The sequence below is a fragment of the Balaenoptera ricei genome, chromosome 2 (assembly GCF_028023285.1).
Source record: "Balaenoptera ricei isolate mBalRic1 chromosome 2, mBalRic1.hap2, whole genome shotgun sequence".
In the NCBI taxonomy this organism is placed as follows: Eukaryota; Metazoa; Chordata; class Mammalia; order Artiodactyla; family Balaenopteridae; genus Balaenoptera; species Balaenoptera ricei.
In genome coordinates, this window is record NC_082640.1 from 145,578,509 (window position 1) to 145,599,320 (window position 20,812).

The 20,812-nt window shown below is 34.8% G+C and overlaps 1 protein-coding gene across 4 annotated transcripts in view; it reads left to right on the plus strand.

Moving 5' to 3' along the window:
• The first annotated feature begins 63 nt into the window (after positions 1-63).
• KIAA0586 (KIAA0586 ortholog) overlaps positions 64-20,812 on the plus strand; it is a 105,297-nt gene continuing 84,548 nt past the window's right edge. For 2 of the 4 annotated variants that reach the window (XM_059914317.1, XM_059914320.1), the window contains exons 1-10: positions 74-168; positions 631-912; positions 2,126-2,196; positions 4,648-4,717; positions 5,680-5,749; positions 10,704-10,878; positions 11,627-11,848; positions 13,853-14,006; positions 15,261-15,428; positions 16,432-16,555. In XM_059914317.1, coding sequence (XP_059770300.1) covers positions 657-912; positions 2,126-2,196; positions 4,648-4,717; positions 5,680-5,749; positions 10,704-10,878; positions 11,627-11,848; positions 13,853-14,006; positions 15,261-15,428; positions 16,432-16,555 — 1,310 coding nt within the window. In that variant the 5' untranslated portion in view covers positions 74-168; positions 631-656. Of the gene's footprint in view, positions 169-630; positions 913-2,125; positions 2,197-4,647; positions 4,718-5,679; positions 5,750-10,703; positions 10,879-11,626; positions 11,849-13,852; positions 14,007-15,260; positions 15,429-16,431; positions 16,556-20,812 lie in introns of all 4 variants that reach the window. The other 2 variants (XM_059914319.1, XM_059914318.1) reach the window with 2 other exon arrangements.

Here is a 20,812-nt window from a genome sequence, read left to right on the forward strand (position 1 = left end):
CATGGCGCGCGTGCGTGTTGTGTCTGAAGGGCGGGTTTAAAAGGAAGTAGGTGTTGACCCGCGGGCAACTGAAGCTGTTGTCAGGTTAGACCTGTGACTCCTCTGCTGCCGAGGGTTCGGAAGACGCAGAGGGGTGAACTTAGGTGTCTGATGGTTGCTTCTGGAGGGGTGTGTAAGACTCTTTGGCTGAAGAAAGCTATTAAACTTCTTATGTGGGTGATTTTGAAAAAAATAGCATTTCGGTTTTACCTGCTTGACTCCCTCTTCTCAAATTTTAACTCCGCCTCCACATCTGGTTAGTTTTGCACTGCCATCTCTCCGGTTGGGGAGTGCTCTGTGTTATTGTTATTATTGCTTATGCGGCCATTCTCTTGCCATCCTCACTTTCAGATTCATTGGCATGGTGCATAAATAGACTGAGTGGGATTAATGGGTAAATATGTTCTAGTCGTCTCTAATCCTGGATTAAATACCAAATTGAAATTTCTGGCTTTGTGCATAGTCTGTTGAGAAGTTTTATTTAAAAGTTGATGACTGCATGTTTCAAAATCACTTGAAATTCACGTTTTCTTTATCATACTCCCACTTTATTTCTTCTCCCCTACCCCTGCCCCCCCGAAATCCTCAAAGCGGTGAAAATTTTGTTCTGAAGTTTTATGGACCCAGAAGAAAATTCTGTTCATAATTGTGGGACTAGTTTTGTTACCAGTGATATGAAAGGCTCTGAGTTTAACCCGGAAAAGAAAAAAAAGGTTAAAATACCAGCGAGGAGACTTCGTGAGGTAGTTTCTCCAAATCAGGGAGATAATTTGGCTTTGCTGAAATATGAGTTGTCCCGTGTTCCTCCAGCGTTGTCTGCAAATAAACGTCTTCCTGTTAGAACTGGGAAGAGCTTGAATGGAACGTTATGTGGTATGTGATTCCAAATAGTTTCAACCAGTTTTCACTTCTGTAAATCTTTAGTCTTTATTTTCATTTCGTTTTTTGTGCTTCAAAATTTAGAGGACTTTTAATGTTTAAATTCCTAAATATATGTCTAGTTTGTACAGGCGTTTGAAAAGTGACCCCTTTTCCTGGGAAAATGGCCAGGCACCGACAGTCTACATCGAATAATATTGAACAGATAGAATGAATAAAACATTTCGTATTTTGTTTTTTCTTTGCGTGTTTTTGGCACACTATTCTTGTCCACATCTGTGATGGACACACTCAACTAGTGTGATGTGCTTACTTTTCACCAGTAGTGCTGGCTTTTTACCTTCTGTTTGGATAGTAGAAAAGCACAATTTCTGCCTTTTGATGGCTTCCATGTCCCAATTCACTTGTCTGGAGCTCCCTGAAAGTGAACATAGCATATGCTCTGCCCACTTCCCTGGTAATCAAATTAATGAATATAAGTGCAAAAAACGAAAGAATAAATAAAGCAGCTTTTATAGTGCTGCTTTTGAGGGGTACAGCATAACATAGGCCTGCTGTTAAATTAGGCTTTTATATCATGTGCATGTTTTGTCCCTGGCAAATGATTGTACCCATAGTTTGTCCAAATCCAATAGTGTAATGATATATTTTATAACATTTTATACTTATCTCATTTGATTGTCAGTTCTGAGCCCTTATTTTCCAAAATATCAGATGTAAAAACCTTCATCAGGATATATTTAAGTACATTTTAAGATTTTTGCATGAAGAGTGGCTTCCAATTTAATTAATTGCATTAATATGGAGTTTATAGTTCTTTTTTTTTTTTTTTTTTATTTTTTTTTTATTTTTTATTTATTTATTTTTGGCTGTGTTGGGTCTTCGTTTCTGTGCGAGGGCTTTCTCTAGTTGCGGCAAGCGGGGGCCACTCTTCATCGCGGTGCGCGGGCCTCTCACTATCGCGACCTCTCTTGTTGCGGAGCACAGGCTCCAGACGCGCAGGCTCAGTAATTGTGGCTCACGGGCTTAGTTGCTCCGCGGCATGTGGGATCCTCCCAGACCAGGGCCCGAACCCGTGTCCCCTGCATTGGCAGGCAGACTCCCAACCACTGCGCCACCAGGGAAGCCCCCTATAGTTCTTGAATTATGTTTAAAAGGTAACATTCTGATTTAAAAATCACTAAAATTGATTCCTTTATTTTGTTAGGTTCATCAGACTTAACTTCTGCCAGAAATTATCAGCAGCCTCCATTAGAAAATCCCACTGTGTCAGAAAGTGTAAGCAAAAGAATTCTTAATTATGCTCATGTTAAAATTTTAAGTATTGGCAAATAATGCTTTTTAAAGTTTTGTTTGATTAGCAACAGACCTTGTTTTTATTTAAATTTCATATACCAAAGAAATGTTTTTACAAACTGTAAGGTAAAGGTAAAGCAGCTGTAACAACATAATTTAAGAAAAAGTGAGGTGTGAATTATATATCATTCAAACTATTCTGAAGCCTTTTGTGTACTTCTTTTTTTGAGAGGTCTTTAAGAAATAATAACATGAAATTCTCATCATAACATTTTTTATTTATAATGCTGAAAATATTTGATTATAAGTATAATGTTTGGTCATGCAATTTAATTAGACTTTGACCACTTATCATAATGTTGACCTATATATTGTCAATTTAACTAGTAAACTAAGAATGATATCGAAGCTGTTTACTTATGAACTTTGTCAAAAACTCACAATAAAAATGTGCTGTACTTCGTCCCTGAATAAATGCCTAGTTTTGGGTTGGTGTTTTTTGTTTCTTTTTTGAGCAGGCTTTATTTAATGATTAATGGTATTTGAATTCCATTATTTAAATAATTTCCCAGATGTATGGATATGCTATTATTGTATAATTGAAGATAAAAGGGTGGTCTTTGGAAGATCATCAGGCAGGATTCTGTTAGATTTAATACGGGCTCACAGCTTGTTTTGTGTAGATTTGCCTAATATAAAATATACCTGCAAAGCAACCCTAGTTCTTTATCATTTTACCATGAACATAAACTGCAATCTTTTTGCATTATGTTTTTATTTCATAAATGAGTACTAAGATTATAGTGTGTATTGACTTGACCCAGCTATTTTAATGAGAAAATTAAAGTAGTTTGTGTCTGATATGTTCACATTTTTAAGCTTATTTGGATTTGTTCCTATTCATACCTGTTTCTCCCTACTACCTGAAGATGAGATATACCTTTTCCTACTTGGGACAAATCCTTACACATGTTCAGAAAGAAAACAAAAACTTAAAAAAAATCACTATAGAAAATACAAAGAGAAGAAGGAAAAAAAGAAATTCCACAACTAAAATCAACAACTGTTAACATTTTGAGTTTTTTTTCTATGTGTATATATATTTTATGAAGTGAGACCATACTGTTTTATAATTTAATAGTATTAAGGTTATCGTTGCATGCCACTGATTTTTTTCCTAGGAACTTTTAATGGGTTCACAGAATTTCAGTGTATGTGTGTACCAAAGTTTATTTGTTCATATTCCTGTCACTTGACATTAAGGTTTTTTTCCCCCAGTTTTTTATAATATATACAACCAGGTGATGAACATTCTGGTATATATCCTAGCTCATTTCCTTGTATTAATTTCTAGGTGTAAAATTATTAGATAAAAGATTATGCACATTTTTTTGCAATGTTTCTAAATTGCCTCCAGAAAAACTGTATCAGTATATATTCACCAGCAAGGTCATGAGTAAGAATTGGTGGAATTATTTCCCCCGTCTTTATTTATACAAAGCATTAAAATTAAACCAAAAAAACCCCGGCCATTTTGATAGGTGAAAAAGGCATCTTATTGTTTTATTTTCTATTTCTTTAATTATTAGTGGAGGGGAAATTTTTTTCATTTATATTGCCACCTGTATTTACTCTTTTGTGAATTACATATTTATGTGCTGTGCTTTTTCTAACTGATTTGTGGGAGTTCTTTACATTAATTTCCCAGATACATTCTACTGTATTGTTAGCCTCATGGGCTATTTTTAGGAAGTTAACACCTGTTATCAGCAGATAGCTTGGATCAGTTTTCTTTTATGATTTTCTCTTTTCCCTTTAATGATTTAGCAGGGAAAAAAATGTGTGTGTAAGGAAGATGAAGCAATGTTGACTGAACCTAGTACTTAAAAAGTCATGGTGTCTTAGCACTGAATAGAATCTTAGAAGCGAAGTCTAGGGTTACACATGTGAGCAGAAAGCTATTTGCCAGTAGGTGTCACTTATATAGTGAAGTCTTCTGAGGCCACATTATAGTTTAGTGACAAAGAATACTGTGATTAATTTGTGATATTGTGCCATGCGTTGACCATCCTTACGAACTTCATTTGACTCACAGTGAATCACATTTTCACATTTAACTATAGCCACTGAGATGTTACATAAGTTGCTCTGCTGAGTACCAAATCAGGATTTGAATCTGAATTTCAAGGTCACAGTTGCTTGCTTGTTCACTTACCCATTCGTTCACTTGATGACAGCTCGTTACTCATTCAACAAATCTTTGAGTAGCTTCAAGGTACCTAAGCATTGTGGTGGTGCTGGGAATTAAGCATGTAAGACACACAGTCCTCTCCTCCCAGGGCACAGTAGTCACATGGCTAGTAAATGGTAATTGATAAATAATACATTATAAAGTTTATTTAGCCTTTCATTTCTTCCTTTCATATCTTAAAGGATTTTTCTAAAGATGTTGCAGGGCAAGTGTTGCCTTTGGATAAAACAGAAGAGAACAACAGACAAAAAGGTAAAAGGATAGATTTGATTTTTTTTGGTAAAACATACATAACATAAAATTTACCATTTTCACCATTTTTAAGTGTACAGTTCTTACTGTACACTTAAATATGAATATACCTAATGCTAGGTATATTCATATTGTGCAGCCATCACCACCGTCCATCTCCAGAACTTTTCATCTTCCCCAACTGAAACTCTGTACTCATCAAATACTAACTCTATTCCCCCTCCCACCATTCTACTTTCTGTCTCTATAAATTCCACTATACCTCATATATATGGAATCATACAGTTTTTGTCCTTTGGTGACTGACTTATTTCACTTAGCATGTCTTCATGGTTCATTTATGTTGTAACATGTAAGAATTTCCTTGGTAAGGATAGAATTTTAGATTTTTAGACATTCATTGATCTTTTTTTTAGATATACATTAAACAGCCTTATAGTTTTTTCTTATTATTTTCATTTTTAATTAGTTTTTCCTTCCAAATTAAGCTACTAATGGAATCTCTAAAGTCCAGAAAATGGTTTGTAATGGTAAGGATACTTTTATTATTGCCAACATATTGCGTAGGTTTGGTATTTGATACCTGTTTATACATGCTGAATTCAAGTTTTGTATAGTCTTTCGTAAGATAATAGATTAAAATGTACATTGAAAAAATTTATTTAATGACATTTTAAAAGTAGTTGGTTTTATTTTCATCTAAGCAGTTTTATTGTTAGAGTTTGAACAAATGTCTCTAATTTGGCCCCAGGTGTTTTTACACAATTTTTTTCCTACAGTCTAGGGTTATAACTATTATTACTCAGTCATTTAATTTGTTCCTTACCTTTTTAAATTGGGAAGTCATATTGCTGAATCCCCAAACATTTTTTTTAGTTAAAAAAATTTTTCTTTGAGTAGCTTATCAAAATTTAATAAATTTTCAGGAATCTAAAGTATATTTTTGTGTTTTGATTTTGCAGCAAATGACATCTTTATTTCTCAGTACACTATGGGACAGAAAGATGCTCTAAGAGCAGTTTTAAAACAAAAGTAAGTTTCATTTACAGAAAATAGGTGGGCCATTTCTTGTGTTTCTATATGGTTCTCTAAAATCAGCTTTATTTATACTTTGCACCTAGGAAAAATTTTTTTTTTCAATGTGTGAAATATGTATATGTGATAATATGTATAAAGCATTTTTCATGGTGCTGGGCATGTGTAAAATACTCAGTGGCTGTTAACAATTATTATTATTATTATTGAAGAGGTATTGTTCTAAGCATTTTATGTGCATTAACTCATTTAATTCTCTCAAAATCCAATGAAATAGATACGATTACTATCCCAATTTTACAGAATCCCCATTTTATAGATAAGGAAACTGAGGTAGAGAGGGATTGATTTTCCCGAAGTCATTTAGCAAGTATTCACTGGGCTGGGATTCAAACCCAGGTAGTCTGTCTTTAGAGTCCTCTCTTAGTCACCTCACTATACTGCTTATAGCAGTAGTCAAGTAGTTCCAAATATATAATACTTACTACTTACTATCAAAGGACATTTAGACTTTTTCTGGTTAAGATTTGAGAAAGGGACAAGCTTAGCATCTGGATGGAGTGAAGAGGAATGTGGCTACTACTCTATTCAAATGCTTCCTCCCAACTTTATCTTTAATGCCAGTGAAATACAGAACCAACCCTGACAACAGCACCATACTAAACATGAAAGAATATATCACTGGAGGAATTTTTTTTTTTTATCATTAGTGGTGGTGGAATGAGATACATATTCTTAGGCTAAATGTATTCTACTCCTGAACCAGAGCAGCCTGGGATGCCCCTTAGAAAATAGGAAAAATTTTTACTTACTTTTGAACTCTCATTTTATTCAAAAAGGAAATTTTAGATTACTTCTATAAGTGGAAAGTCAGTATTTCTAATAATACAATGAAAATAAGTATATAACTATTAAAATAAAGTTTATTCTTTTTTCACCTGTAGTTTTCCATGGTATACATATTATACTCTGGGAAACACTAACGAAATAAATATTACCTCCAAACTACAAGGGTGTGATCTGAGCCAGCCAGAGTTTCACAACTGGTTGTTTTGCTTAATGGTGCTTTTCCTTTTTACATTTGATCAGCCTCCAGTTCCCAATATGTGACATGGTGGTTAGGAGGAGAATTTGGATGGTAAATTGTATTCTGGGATTTGTAAATATATAAGAAAAGGCAAAAGTAAGGGCATGAGGAAGTAGTGCAGTCTCCCAAATTCTATACTTGAACTAAAAATTGCAGACTACATCTGACTCATTTGGAGAGAAAGTGATTACCATTTCCATCCAGCTGACCCCAGGTAGAAGTGGCTGCTTGCAACCGTAATAGAGACTTTATCAACTTGCCTTCAAGTCAGAACTCTCAGATCTGAGAGGGAGAAGTTGTTTATATATAAGTGGACTGTGAGAGGTAACTGTGAACACTACTCCTCTTACCTGTTCACAGTAGATCTCTCCCCATTTCAGGGTGGATGAACAGCATTTTTTTAAAAAACCAAAAAACAGAAAAACTAGGAAGGGCCTCTGAGAAGTTCATTGCAATGTAGAGAATAATAATTGAGTCAGAAGTATAAAATGACTCTCATACTGGGTTAAGAGAGATTTTGCTATAGTCAGTGTCACTTGAATTTTTTTTTTTTTTTTTTTTGGAGAATGGTGGATGGAATTTGGCAAAGTGATTCTAAAATTTACTTGGAAGGACACACAAGTTGAGAATATATACACATACTGTTAAGAATACATACATGTAGAATGCACACAGTTGAGAATAGCTAATTTTGGAGAAACAGAAATGGAATGATGGAAAATCTGTCCTATTTGCTACTATAATATGCTGTAAAGCTGTGATAAAAGGTAATCAGCTGGAGCCTTTGAGGAATGAAGAGTCTGTCCAGAGTGTCTAGAACAAGGGTAGAATGTCCTTACATGTGGCTGGAGAGGTAAGCAAGGGGTGAGGTTATAAACTACTTTAAAGAAGTTGGGACTTACAGAGAAACGGCAAATCATTTAAAAGTTTTAAAGTATGATATATTTTTCTTAAAAGGCTTACTCAGGTAGTTATGAAAAAATGGATTGGAAGAGGACTGCACTGGAGTCCAGGAAACCAGTTGACTATGAATTTTTCAGGAATCTTTTAAAGAGATGAATTAGATTGGTCCTGAGTACATTGGGGAGTGGTGGAATGTGAGGGTGGGAATCATGCTGGGCTGGAGAGGAGTACACAGGTTTGGAAGATGATCTGGAGATACAATTGACAGGAATTGCTTAGATGTGAGAGTGAGGAAGGAGCTAAGGATGGATCCCAGATTTTTGGCTTGTATAAATGCATAGTCAGTAGTAGTATTCATTGAGAAAGGGAAGCCTTGGGGGAATAAATTTCATTTTAGACATAAGCAGGGGTTTGAGGTACCTATGAGACATACAGGTGAATAATGTCCGATAGGAAATTGAATATAAAGGTCAAATTCACAAAAGGGGTCTAAGCTAGAAATCCATATGTAAAAGTCATCTGTATGTAGATAGTAGTCTAAGCTCTGGAAGTGATTGAAGTGACTCAGTGGGAGTGTGAGAGTGAAAAGAGATGGCATAGGGTAGGGCTCTGAGAAAACCAAACCTTTAAGAGATGTGCAAAGAAAGCAATGTGGCTTCTAAATGCTACTCAGAAAGTTTATCCAGAGGTGTAAGAGAGTATGGTCTGAACAAAACCAAGGGAAATGAGGTTCTAAGTTTGATAGCTGCTCAGAGGTAAAGAAAGATAAGGACTGAAAAGTGTCCATTAAATTGAGCAAGAGGAAGTAGTAATGGTCTTGGTAAGAGCAGTTTCAGTGTAGCATTGGGATAGATGCCAGATTCAGAGGATTTAGGAATAAAGAAGAAAGTTCTAGAAAAAGACTAGAAGGAAACAGTTTCTTCTGAGTGGGAGAGTTATGTGCATTTTTTCTAGTTCTTTACACTTAGAAGCTCATTTGCTACATTAAGCATTTATTAATTTGATAATTGGAAAAAATAAAATTTTAAAGCCTATGAAGAAGTTGATGTCTAGCCTTATAATGTTATTTTTCTTGTTGGTCAATTTAATGTATTAATGTAGAATGAAAGATCTTAAAGGGTAAGTCACATTCAGACTTCAGACAGAAATTCTAAAAGATACGGATTATCTGAATTACATTTTCTTAGTACATCACTCAGTCAGCTAAATATATATTGAGCATCTACTATGTGCTCTTTCTTAGTTGCTGTTTGGTATAAAAGAAGTCCCCGGCCCCCCACCCCAGGTTGCTTAGAGCTTGGTTGGGGAGAGAATAGGTAGATATATGGAGGAATGCATGATTAGAGCTGTGAGAGGAAACATTCAATACATTGTTAAACTGTTCTGTACAGACATTTAAACCATAAGATGGCTGACTATCAAGCCTCAGTTGTGTGGTATAGGAAATAAATGCAAAAGTAATTAATGGAGAGATCAAGAGGAAGTGTTATAAGCACAGGCTTATTGAAAAAGGTAAGGCTTTTTTTGTATCTTGAGGAGAAGGATAGAGGAATTTGGGTGAAGAAGGTTGAGAGAACAGAGTGAGAAAAAGCATGGAGTCAGCTGTGGGAGTGGCATGGAGTAGTCAGTGAGAGCAGTGTGACTCAGGAGAGAGGTGGTTTTGGGAGGAAAAGGGCAGTATGTATAGGGCAGGGCCAGAGGATGGAGTGTGTGGAAGGCCAAACAGGAAAGTAGCCTATGCAGTTGTCTATAAGGAATGATTTTAGATTTTTGAATGGTGGGAAAATGTGTGTGGAAAGTTTTTAAGCAACTAGAAACGGGAAGAATGAAATAGTTGACAAGCGATGATGGTTTTGTACTAGAGCAGAAGTCTGAAGGGAGAAGTGCTGTTTTGAGAGAGAAAGCTTGGTGTCACGGGACGATCTCTGGGAACTGGTCCTAACTCAGCTACTTACTAATTCTGTGACATGATCAAGTAAATCCTGTTACCTCTATGGACCTCAGTTTCTTCATGTGAAAATTAGGAAAGATGGGCTACTGGGTTCCCCCTGCCTCCGTAATTCCATGACACTAGTCCTGCAATTGTGATGAAATAATTGACAAAACCTGATGACTCAGTTGATCATGAGAAGGTAAATGGAGGATAGAGAAGTTAACTTCAAAATTTTGAGAATGAGAGAAAAATGACGCTCTTAATAGAGATGAGGTAGCATCAGTGAGGAGTAAGTTTAAGAGCTCTGTGGCCTTCTTCAGAAATCAAAGGGTGGAAGTTCAGCAGCTGGAGATGGAGCTCATTCCTGTTGATTTTACTTAGACTTACCTTAGGGACTCTTCAGTTTTGTCAGTGTTTTGTTTGATTTCTTTTAGGTCAAATACAGCACAAAATTGACCAGTCTTTTTCTTTTTTTTTTTTTAGGTGTTTAGTTAAATGCCTTATTGTGAATATGTATCTATTTTCTGGACTCATTTTTAATCCAGACTGCTTAGTAGTGTATTTTGTGCCCATTTTAATAAACTAGGTGACATTTATTAAATCTAAATGAGTTAGAATTTAAAAAATTCTTTTCAGCAGTTTTAACAATCCCTCTTGGGTTGTCTTCCTTTGGGAGTAAAACTTGATACCTAAATTCTTAGAGCCTTTTCTGCATGTTTTAAAATTTGTACTTCTTGACTATAAATCATTGTAATTGTGCCCATGTCTTTTCCACATACATAAGTCATATTTTCTGAATTATCAGTGCCTTCAAGGAATTACCTTTTTATTTTTTTAGTGTGTAGTGACCTGAGCCTTAATAGATTTCATTAACCAAATGACTGATAAGATGCTGATAGCGAAAAATAGGGATTTAACTTTTTAAAAAATCAGGAAAACTCACCTGCAGCAGATTACCACTTGTAGGTATTTCTTCTAATGGTTCAATATAGGTTACTGAATAGATTTTATTCCTTTTTTATTTACAGAGCTCAAAGCATGCCTGTCTTTAAGGAGGTAAAGGTACAGCTTTTAGAAGATGCCAGCGCAGAAAAGGACCCTATTATTCAGGAGAATAGAACTTCACCCAGTGGAATTGATTCAGCTGCAACTGTGGCTGCAGCAACTGCTGCCGCCATTGCAACAGCAGCTCCACTGATAAAAGTATATCTGTTTCTTCCCAGATAGTCATTACTACTTTGTAAAATGTAAAAATGTTTATTAGAAACTGATTCTGTAATTGTTGTGTCCAGCCATTGGCTAGGGATATTGCTGTCTGTAGTTGTGAATTATTTCTCAGAAGTTGTGAGATTTACCTCTCATCCCTGTGTTAGTTCTAGAAAATCCTGGACTTTCTTAGTTTTAGCACTGAAAAATCTCATCTTGGGAACCCCTCAGTCCTGGATACCTGGGATGGTTGGTCATCCTTATTTTAGAGCTAGAAGGGACCATACAGACCATCTATGCCAAAACCCTCAGTTTCTAAATGGGAAAAACAAGAAACAGGTCAGAGTCAGCAATAAGGTCTTAGAGCTAATAGGTGGGAGAGCCAAGACTGCTGACCTAACTCAGCCTCAGATTAGTGAAGTATCGAAAGCTACTTTGTTTTGCTATTTCCTTCTTTTTAATTTCCATTTAAGTATTTTTAATTTCCATTAAGTATTTAATTTCCACTTAAGAAATAAAAATTGTATGTGACAAATTTGGTATTTTTTATGAGAGAAAAGATCTACTTAAGGATAGCTATCTTCTGCCTTTTATTTCTGTGATTCTAAAAATAAAGGCGTAAAATCATCAGAAATTTAGAGGGTAAAAGCTCTGGTTTGATAATTTCTCAATACCAGTTACTTTATATAATCTTTCTAGTAATTGAGCATATTTTTGATATCTTTGGATATTTTTACTGTTTTAGGTGCAGAGTGAGTTGGAAGCAAAGGTCAGTACTGTTACAGAATTACTCAATAAGTTACAGGAGACCGATAAACAGCTACAACGTGTTACAGAGCAGCAGACAACCATTCAGAATGAACATGAGAAACTACACTGCCGTGATCATGGAAAGCAAATGAATGTGTTTATGGAACAGCACATTAGGCATCTTGAAAAACTGCAGCAACAACAAATAGATATTCAGGTAATAAAGGGATCACACATTCCATGACCTTTTATCACGTGGATCTCTAAGCTAATATTCCTTGATTATTGCAATAGCTCAGGAGATTGTAACAGTTTTAGTTCTTAAATAATGATTTGCTTTTGTTCAGAATTCTTTTCCTCTATGGGGGTAACTCTGCATGTTCTAGTTCAGATGTCTAGCTCTGTGAGACCTCTCCTTATAGTTGGCTTTTCCTTCTTTTGTGGTATTTCCGTTCACGGTGTTTTTAAAGGGCGTTTATCGCATTGCAGTTTTTTGTTTACATCAGTGGCTCTTAGCCTGGGAATGTGCATAAGACTCACTTGGAGAGCTTTATAAATATACACGTGCTTGTACCTCTCAGAAAGTCTGAGACAGCAGGTCTCAGATGGGGTCTGGGAATCCTTGAAAGCTCTCTAATGATTCTGTTGCACACCCTTGGATGAGAACCACCTAGTATACTTATTTGCTTCTACATTTACTTAATTAAAAAGAATGAACATTCTTATGCCTTTTGAATATGAGGCACTGGGCTATTATAAAAAGAAGAGTTATCCTCACAGAGAGCTAATAGTATAGTTTCTTATTTATTTTGGAATTTCTAAGTCCTGGGATACTACCCAGCACTCAGGTACTCAGTATAATTTCTTTTTGAATGAGTGAATGACCAGCGTCGTAAATGCATTGGTTTTAATTTACTTTTTTTCCCTACTTAGTATGCAGTTTAAAAACTTTTAAAAATAAAATTAAAATATAACATTCAGAAGAATATATAAAAATAAGCTTATCATAGCTCAATATAAGATCACAGAGTGAACACTAATGTCCTATTATTTTCAAGACTTCCTAATAGAGCTTGTCTTGAAATTTTCACGAGATTAAGATATTATTTTTATTGGAATGATTATGGGCATATAAAATAAAGTTTTAGTAAGTACTCCATACATTGCTAAAATTGAGTGTGCAGCATGTCATCTGGAGAGGCTAGGAGTGGGCCTATCAGAGTGCTGGTCCCCAGTCTACAGATAACTTTGCTTCTCTGAGCCTTGATTTCTTTACCTAGAAAATATTTTTGGTTCAGGATAGAATGAGATGACACATTTGAAAAGCACATTGAGTTTTTTTAAGGTAGTTCTAGGTGACTTCCATTCATTTATCCTTCCATAAATAAACGCATAATTTATTAACTTTCTGATTTTAGAAGAATGGAATCTTTGCTAATTCAGACATCTTATTTATAAAGCCTATAACTACAGAGAAAATTGAACTTTCAATGAGTATTGTAGTAGTTCAGTTAATGCTTAATGAAATGAAATTCTTTTTGAGTCCATCCCTCTTCTTCATGTAAGAGTGATCTCAACACACTTTTAAGAATTCTGTAAAACTATAAATCTTTTCGGTTTTCCTTTGCCTAGCATAAAACTCTTTTAAAATCAGTTTTATTAGTTAAGATACTTACACATTTCAGATGTTTTAATAGTGTTAAAACTGTGTTGTCACTATAGTTTCTATTTATATGTAAATGCATGTATTACTGATGCTACTATGCGCAGCTACTATTTTATTTGAGTGCTTTGTATCAATGGTTTTTAAACCTTTAATTAAAATAAAATCTTACCATCTAGGATATAAAAGTTGAGATGTTTTGGTTTTAAATTCTCTGGTTTAAGTAGAGGTCTAGGGCTAGGGTCCCTTCTTCCTGGTCCTCTCCTACCCTGCTTCAGTGTCTCTTGAGCCATCTCTGAGGTGAAAAGGAAGAAACTGAGGTTTAGAATAAATTAAATGATCAGGACCACACTGCAGAGCCAGACTTAACCCAAGTGCTATTATATGCTTCCAGTGGCATTGCTGCTGAAGTGGGTAGTTGCATGTAATGTATGTATTTTCATTGTTTATTAAATCTAATAGATTGTTTTCAAGTCTTCTAATAAATTTCAAGGTATTTTGGCATCTAACTCTTTCAAATGATATTTGAAATTAACAAAGTAATTTTATGTTTTCTAGACTCACTTCATTAGTGCTGCACTCAAGACTAGTAGTTTTCAGCCTGCTACTGTGCCCCCTTCTAGAGCAGTGGAAAAGTATTCTGTAAAACCAGACCATTTGAATTTTGGTAGCAGTAATCTATCTTCACATAACACCTTTGCTTCCAAACAAGGTAAAAATATGTAGTTTACTATGACTAAAAAATGCCAACTGTGAATGTTCTTTGCAGTATATAAGCTGAAAACTTACTTACAAGGTTGTGAGAGACTAAGTCTTTGCTTTATAAAATTAGGTTTTTTTTTTTTAGGTCAGGTAAGTTTTAGATTATTTTGAAAGTTGTTCAGTCAAGTTATGGATCATGTTCTACTTAATGGTTTTAATTAATAACTTTCATAAATTGTCAGTAGCACTTCTATATAAATTTAGAAAAATTTTACTTATCTAGCATCAAAAATGCTTGTCATCAATTCACCAATTTTCTGACAAACTGGATATTTACTGTTTTCTTGATTCTGTCAGGGGAGAAACCATCTGAGTACAATTAGAAACAATTTCTAAATATTTTCAAAGAGTTAGTAATGCAAGTCTATTTTAATGGAATTAAAAAAAATCTCTTTATAAAAACAGGGGAATACATAGCTTATTTGTGTTACACCTTTGGAATTTAAACTATATCAATAAATGTATCTCCAAATTATTGATATTTGAATAATGAACTAATGAAAATCAAGGGCCTATCCCTTTAATGATATACAGATCCATGTAGTACAATATTCCTGACATTTGATTTGTTAGAACATTGTTGGATTACAGACATGTTAAAGGTTCCTTATACTTGCAAGGTGCTTTACGTTTCCCACAAATGAGTGGGTCTTACAAAACTTTTGTGAAGTAATGTGAGTCAGTTTTTAAGTTGTAAAGGGAGGAAGATGAAGCCCAAAAAGGTTATGACTGCCTGCTCAAGGTCACCTGGCTTGAGAGTGAAAGTATCAGAGCTACAGCCAGAACTCAGGTTTCCACGCTCACGGTTTATAGTTGTCTAATGTATCTTGTACTCACTAACGTGGGATCTCTCTAGATCAAAGTATATAAAAATTTTAAGACTTGCTGTACTTAGCACCAGACAGTCTTATCAGTTTTCATTGCCATGAGCAGTGTCTGGCTATGCCATTTTTCACCACAACTTGAATAGCACTGAATATTGTCATATTTTTTTCTTATTTATTAGGTATAAGTATAAAGTATTTATAGTCTATATTCTTCTGATTTCTAGTGAGGATGAACTTATTTCTATATATTTGTTAATAATTTGAGTATCCTATATAATTTTGGTTTTATTTTTAAAATATGGGGAAGAGTAATATTACAATTTAAATGTTTTTAAAAAGTAAGTTAAATTTATTATTTTCTTTATTTTCTATTGAAGCACCTTCAATAGAGGTTGAAGATACCAATTTTGATAAACAGAAATCTCCTTTGGAGACACCAGCACCTCGCAGATTTGCTCCTGTACCTGTTTCAAAGGATGATAAAATATCAAAGAGGGAAAATCCTACAGATAAAAAAGAAAATACGGAGATGTCACGTCATACAGGTAATAAAGCAATTATAATTAGCACCCACTACTTTTATTAGACCCATCTCAATTTAGGAACAGATTTCCACACTCATGATTTATAATTCTCTAATGTGCCTTGTAGTAACTGAAGTGGGATCTCTATTTTTAATATTTGTATTTAAATGATACTTTCTGGGCAAATCAAGCTTCTTCAGATTCTTTGTAGAAGGAGTTGGAGATATACCTTTATAATTATTCTGACTATCTTCAACATGTTATTACTTAAACCTTTAATGAAAAGAATTTGTTATTAATAAATAAAAAATAATGCTTTATAGAAGGTAAGGTTGATTATCATGTTTACTTATATTGTTTTTAAGTGTGAATTTAAATACTAAAACTCAGAGAAATTTAACATTTATTATTGTGTTCAATTGGAAAAAGTGCTAATAACCTTTATAAGTGACAGGAAGTAATAATTTGTTATAGGTGCTTAAAATATAGCCTTTCTAGTAAAAGTAAGTAAAAATGTTAAATATAAGCTTTCATTTTTGGAGTCATTTAAATGCATTCCAGTCTTGTCTTGGACACATTTAAAGAATCTTAAGGAATTTAAAAGATAATAAAATCTTTAATAAATAAACTAACCTCACCAAAAAAAAAAAATTTTGTTATGTAGTCTCATTAAAGATGAGGCTAAAAGGAAGATTCAACCGATAGTTGTTGTGAAGAAATAGTTAAATCTCCCTATTACTGTTTATAAAAATAGTTCAGTTTACTGGGCTTTGTGATGATGTTACTTCTCATTCAAATTCCTTTTTTCTGTGATGGAAATAAATTCAGGCCTAAAATTTTACCGGTATAGTTTCCTTGAGTTATAAATATTTAGTTTTATTGATGAATGTATGTATAGTGTACATTGTAAATTGAGTAGGTCATCACCACATGAAACTAATTTAGTACAAATATATGTGAGATAGTATATAAAAGAGAAATGAATTAGTACTTGAAAAATGATACTGTATTTCTTCTATTGTAGAAAATGTAGGACTCTTGGAACAGATTTTGAATAACTATGATTCTTTGACAAGAATAAGTGAATCTTCAGACAAAAACTTACTAACTAGATCAAAAATAGGATGGAATCCTGAGAGGAGAAACAGGTAAAAACAAGAGATTGGAATAAAAGCTACATTGAAAAGAGCTTTGTTTATATTTTTAAAATTTCTTTAGAAATTTTAGTGAATTTAAAACATTGCTTTTAAAAATTGTCTTAGATTTAGTTACTATTTTCTTCTGCTAATAGATCTTTCCTCTTTTCTATAATATAATTATGAATACATCTAATTTTCTCAAACTGTGGATTATTTACTATTCATTTCTGATGAAATGATATCTGGGATTTGCTTCAATAATAATCCATTGTAGGGGCTTCCCTGGTGGCACAGTGGTTAAGAATCCACCTGCCAACGCAGGGGACATGGGTTCGAGCCCTGGTCTGGGAAGGTCCCACATGCCGTGGAGCACCTAAGCCTGTGCGCCACAACTACTGAGCCTGCGCTCTAGAACCTGCAAGTCACAACTACTGAAGCCTGTGCACCTAGAGCCTGTGCTCTGCAACAAGAGAAGCCACCACAATGAGAAGCCGGTGCACCGCAACGAAGAGTAGCCCCTGCACACCGCAACTAGAGAAAGCCCGCATACAGCAACGAAGACCCAACACAGCCAAAAATAAAAAAATAAAATAAATTAAATTAATTAAAAAAATAATCCATTGAAGGGTGGGGAAAACTGGGTTGGAAGTATAAATGAAATGAGAATACCCATAAGTTAGTTATTTTTGTAGTTAAATAAAGGTATATAGAGGTCATTATTACTATTCTTTCTACTTTTGTGTATGTTTGAAACTTTACATTATAAAGAGTTTTTAAAAAGTCAAGTAAATCTAAGCCACTATAATTTTTTTTTTGAATGTCATAAAAACTACAATAATAAAAACTAAATGAGTCACATATTGTGTAATCTCATAAGAAGACTTTACAATTTTAGTCCATTACATTTAATGTAATTACTGATAAAGTAAGATTTATGTCTGTCATGTTGTTATATGTTTTTTTATATCTTAGGTCTTTTTTTATTCCACTATTCCTCCATAATGTCTTTTTTTTAATTAAATAGATATATTCTAGTATAAGATTTTAATTCCCTTGTTGCTTCTTTTACTATATTTTTTGAGTTATTTTCTCAGTGGTTGCCCTAGGAATTACAATTAACATCTTAACTTAAAATGATCTAGTTAGGATTAATACCAATTTAATTTCTATAGGATTCAAAAACTTTGCTCTGATATAGATTGATTCCCTCCCCTTTTCTTTCTATTATTGTCATACAAATTATGTCTTCTTGCATTATAAGTTTATCTATACAGCTTGATAATTATTGCTTTATGCAGTTGTCTTTTATATCCAATAGAAGAAAAGAGTTATAAACAAAAATAATTTAATACTGTCTTTTATATTTACCTATGTAGTTAACTTTTACCAGTACTCTTTATTTCTTCACATGGATTTGAGTTAGTTTGTGGTGTCCTTTTATTTCACTCTGAGGGACTCTTTTTAGTATTTACTGTAGAGTAGGTCTGCTGGTGATGAATTCTCTCAGTTTTGTTTATCTAGGAATGTCTTAGTTTCTACCTTTGAAGGGTAGTTTTGCCAGATGTAGAATTTTTGGTTGACACTCTTTTTCTTTTAGTGCTTTGAATATGTCATCTCACTGCCTTCTAGACCTCATGATTTCTGATGAGAAGTAAGCTGTTAATCTTCCTGAGGAAACTGTATATAATTAGTTATTTTTCTCTTGCTGCTTTCAGGATTCTCCCTGTGTCTTAGGCTTTTGACAATTTGACTATGATGTAGCTAAGTGTGGATCTCTTTGAGTTTATCCTCCTTAGATTTTGTTGATCTTCTTGGATGAGTGGATTAATGTTTATTAAATTGGGGAAGTTTTTGGCCATTATTTCTTTACACAGTTAAATAGTGCACATGACCTTTTTTTTCTCTCCTAGGGCTATGTTGTATGTTGGTATGCTTGATGATGTTCCACAGGTCTCTGAGGCTTTTAATTTTTTTCATTCTTTTTTTCTTCTGTTCCTCAAACTGGATAATTTCAATTAATCTATCTTTAAATTTGCTGATTCTTTCTTTTGCCAATTTGAATATGCTGTTTAGCCTGTCTAGTGAATTTTACATTTCAGTTATTGTATTTTTCAACTCTCAGAATTTCTATTTTTTAATAAATAGTTTTTATCTTTATTGATATTCTTTGATGAGACTTCATTCTTTTAGGTTTCTTTTTGGCCGTGTCGTGCAGCTTGCAGGATCTTAGTTCCCTGACCAGGGGTTGAATCCAGGCCCTCGGCAGTGAAAGTGTGGAGTCCTAACCAGTGGACCACCAGGGAGTTCCTGAGACTTCATTCTTATACTTTCCTTTAATTGTAGTAGCTCATTTATATTCTTTCTCTAGTAAGTCCAATATTTGGGGTTCCTCAAGGACAGTTCCTACTGACTATGCTTTTTCCTGTGTCTGAGTTATACTTTCCTGTTTCTTTGTGTCTCACATTTTTGTTGAAAATTAGACATTTTAATGTGCCAGTTCTGGAAATCAGATTCTTCCAACAACTGCCACCCCCAACCAGCATTTGTTGGTATTGCTGATTGTTGTTGTTCATGTTGTTGCTGTTTGTTAAGTGATTTTCCTGGACTAATTCTATAATTTTAATTCTTTATCATGTGTAGCAAGTCTCTATTTGGTTAGCTAAGTCTGCTAATGATTGGAAGGAGATTTCCTTATCTGCTTTGAATGAGTAAGTCTCCCTGTCTTTGCAAGGGGCTGTGTGTGTGTGTGTGTGTGTGTGTGTACATACATGTTGGGGCACACCTTCAGTGCTCCAGCAGTTTATAAGTCCGTCTTAACCTTAACTTCCTACTCGCACAGAGCCCACGGTCAGCCAGATGTGAAAGATTAGGCCCTTTTTAGGTCATTCTTTTGCATGCACATAGCCCTGTACATGCACATGACCTTCTAGATCCCCAGTAATGTGTTGGAGCTTTTCAGAACTCCACCATGGACATCGCATTCCCCAGATTTTTGGTTTATTGTTTACCCTCTTGTTTGCCTCAACTGCCATGACCCCCTCAGGCAGCTAAGATGTTGAACAATTGGCGCTGTTTTCGAAGAATGACCTGGGGATGGGATTTCTCACTGAGATAACTCTGGGTCAGGTCTAAGGAGAAACCCTGAGAATGGGACTTTTTGAGGCGCTCCAAACTCGTTCTGACTTTTTAGTGGTTGTGAGGCTATTGGTTTTCTTTTTTTTTTTTTAATGTTTTATTTATTTATTTTGGCTGTGCTGGGTCTTAGTTGTGGCACACAGGATCTTTGTTGCGGCCTTTTTAGTTGCTGCATGTGGGCTTCTTAGTTGCAGCATGTGGACTTCTTAGCTGTGGCATGCATGTGGGATTGAACCCGGGCCCCCTGCATTGGGAACACGGAGTCTTTTTTTTTTTTTTTTTTAAATAATATATTTGCATGGGTTTCTTTATTATTATTTTTTAAAATATTTGTTTATTTATTTATTTATGGCTGTGTTGGGTCTTCATTTCTGTGCGAGGGCTTTCTCTAGTTGTGGCAAGTGGGGGCCACTCTTCATCGCGGTGCGTGGGCCTCTCACTATCGCGGCCTCTCTTGTTGCGGAGCACAGGCTCCAGACGTGCAGGCTCAGTAATTGTGGCTCATGGGCCCAGCTTCTCCGTGGCACGTGGGATCTTCCCAGACCAGGGCTCAAACCCATGTCCCCTGCATTGGCAGGCAGATTCTCAACCACTGCGCTACCAGTGAAGCCCGGGAACATGGAGTCTTACCCACTGGACCACCAGGGAATTCCCGAGTCTGTTGATTTTCAAAGCTACCACAGAGTTGGGGAAAGGGGTCTGGGAATAGGGCAAGTTAAAAATGCCATAGAGCTTGCTGTTCTTGTCAGCCATTTTCTTGCGTAAATATTCCTTGGGTTGTTGTAAGCTTTTGTTTAATTTCCAGCGTTCTGCAGAAGCTGATTTGACCATTTTTGCTAGTGTTCTCTTTACTCTTAACAGGAGTAGATTTTTAGAGATTCTTACTCCACCATTCCAGAAGTGCTTCTGCACGTTAGCTTTTTCAAAGCAAAACTGTTTTCTGCTCTTTTTCAACTATTCCTAAACCAGTCTGGCCAGAGTAATTTTGTTTCTTGTAATTTTTGGTGTTTCATATGTTTAATCACATAACTGATTAATTCTGTTGTACAATTTTAATATGACTCATTTAGAATTCATATAACTAAGGATGTATCAAAGATTTATATAATCAACTGTTTACTGAATTTATGA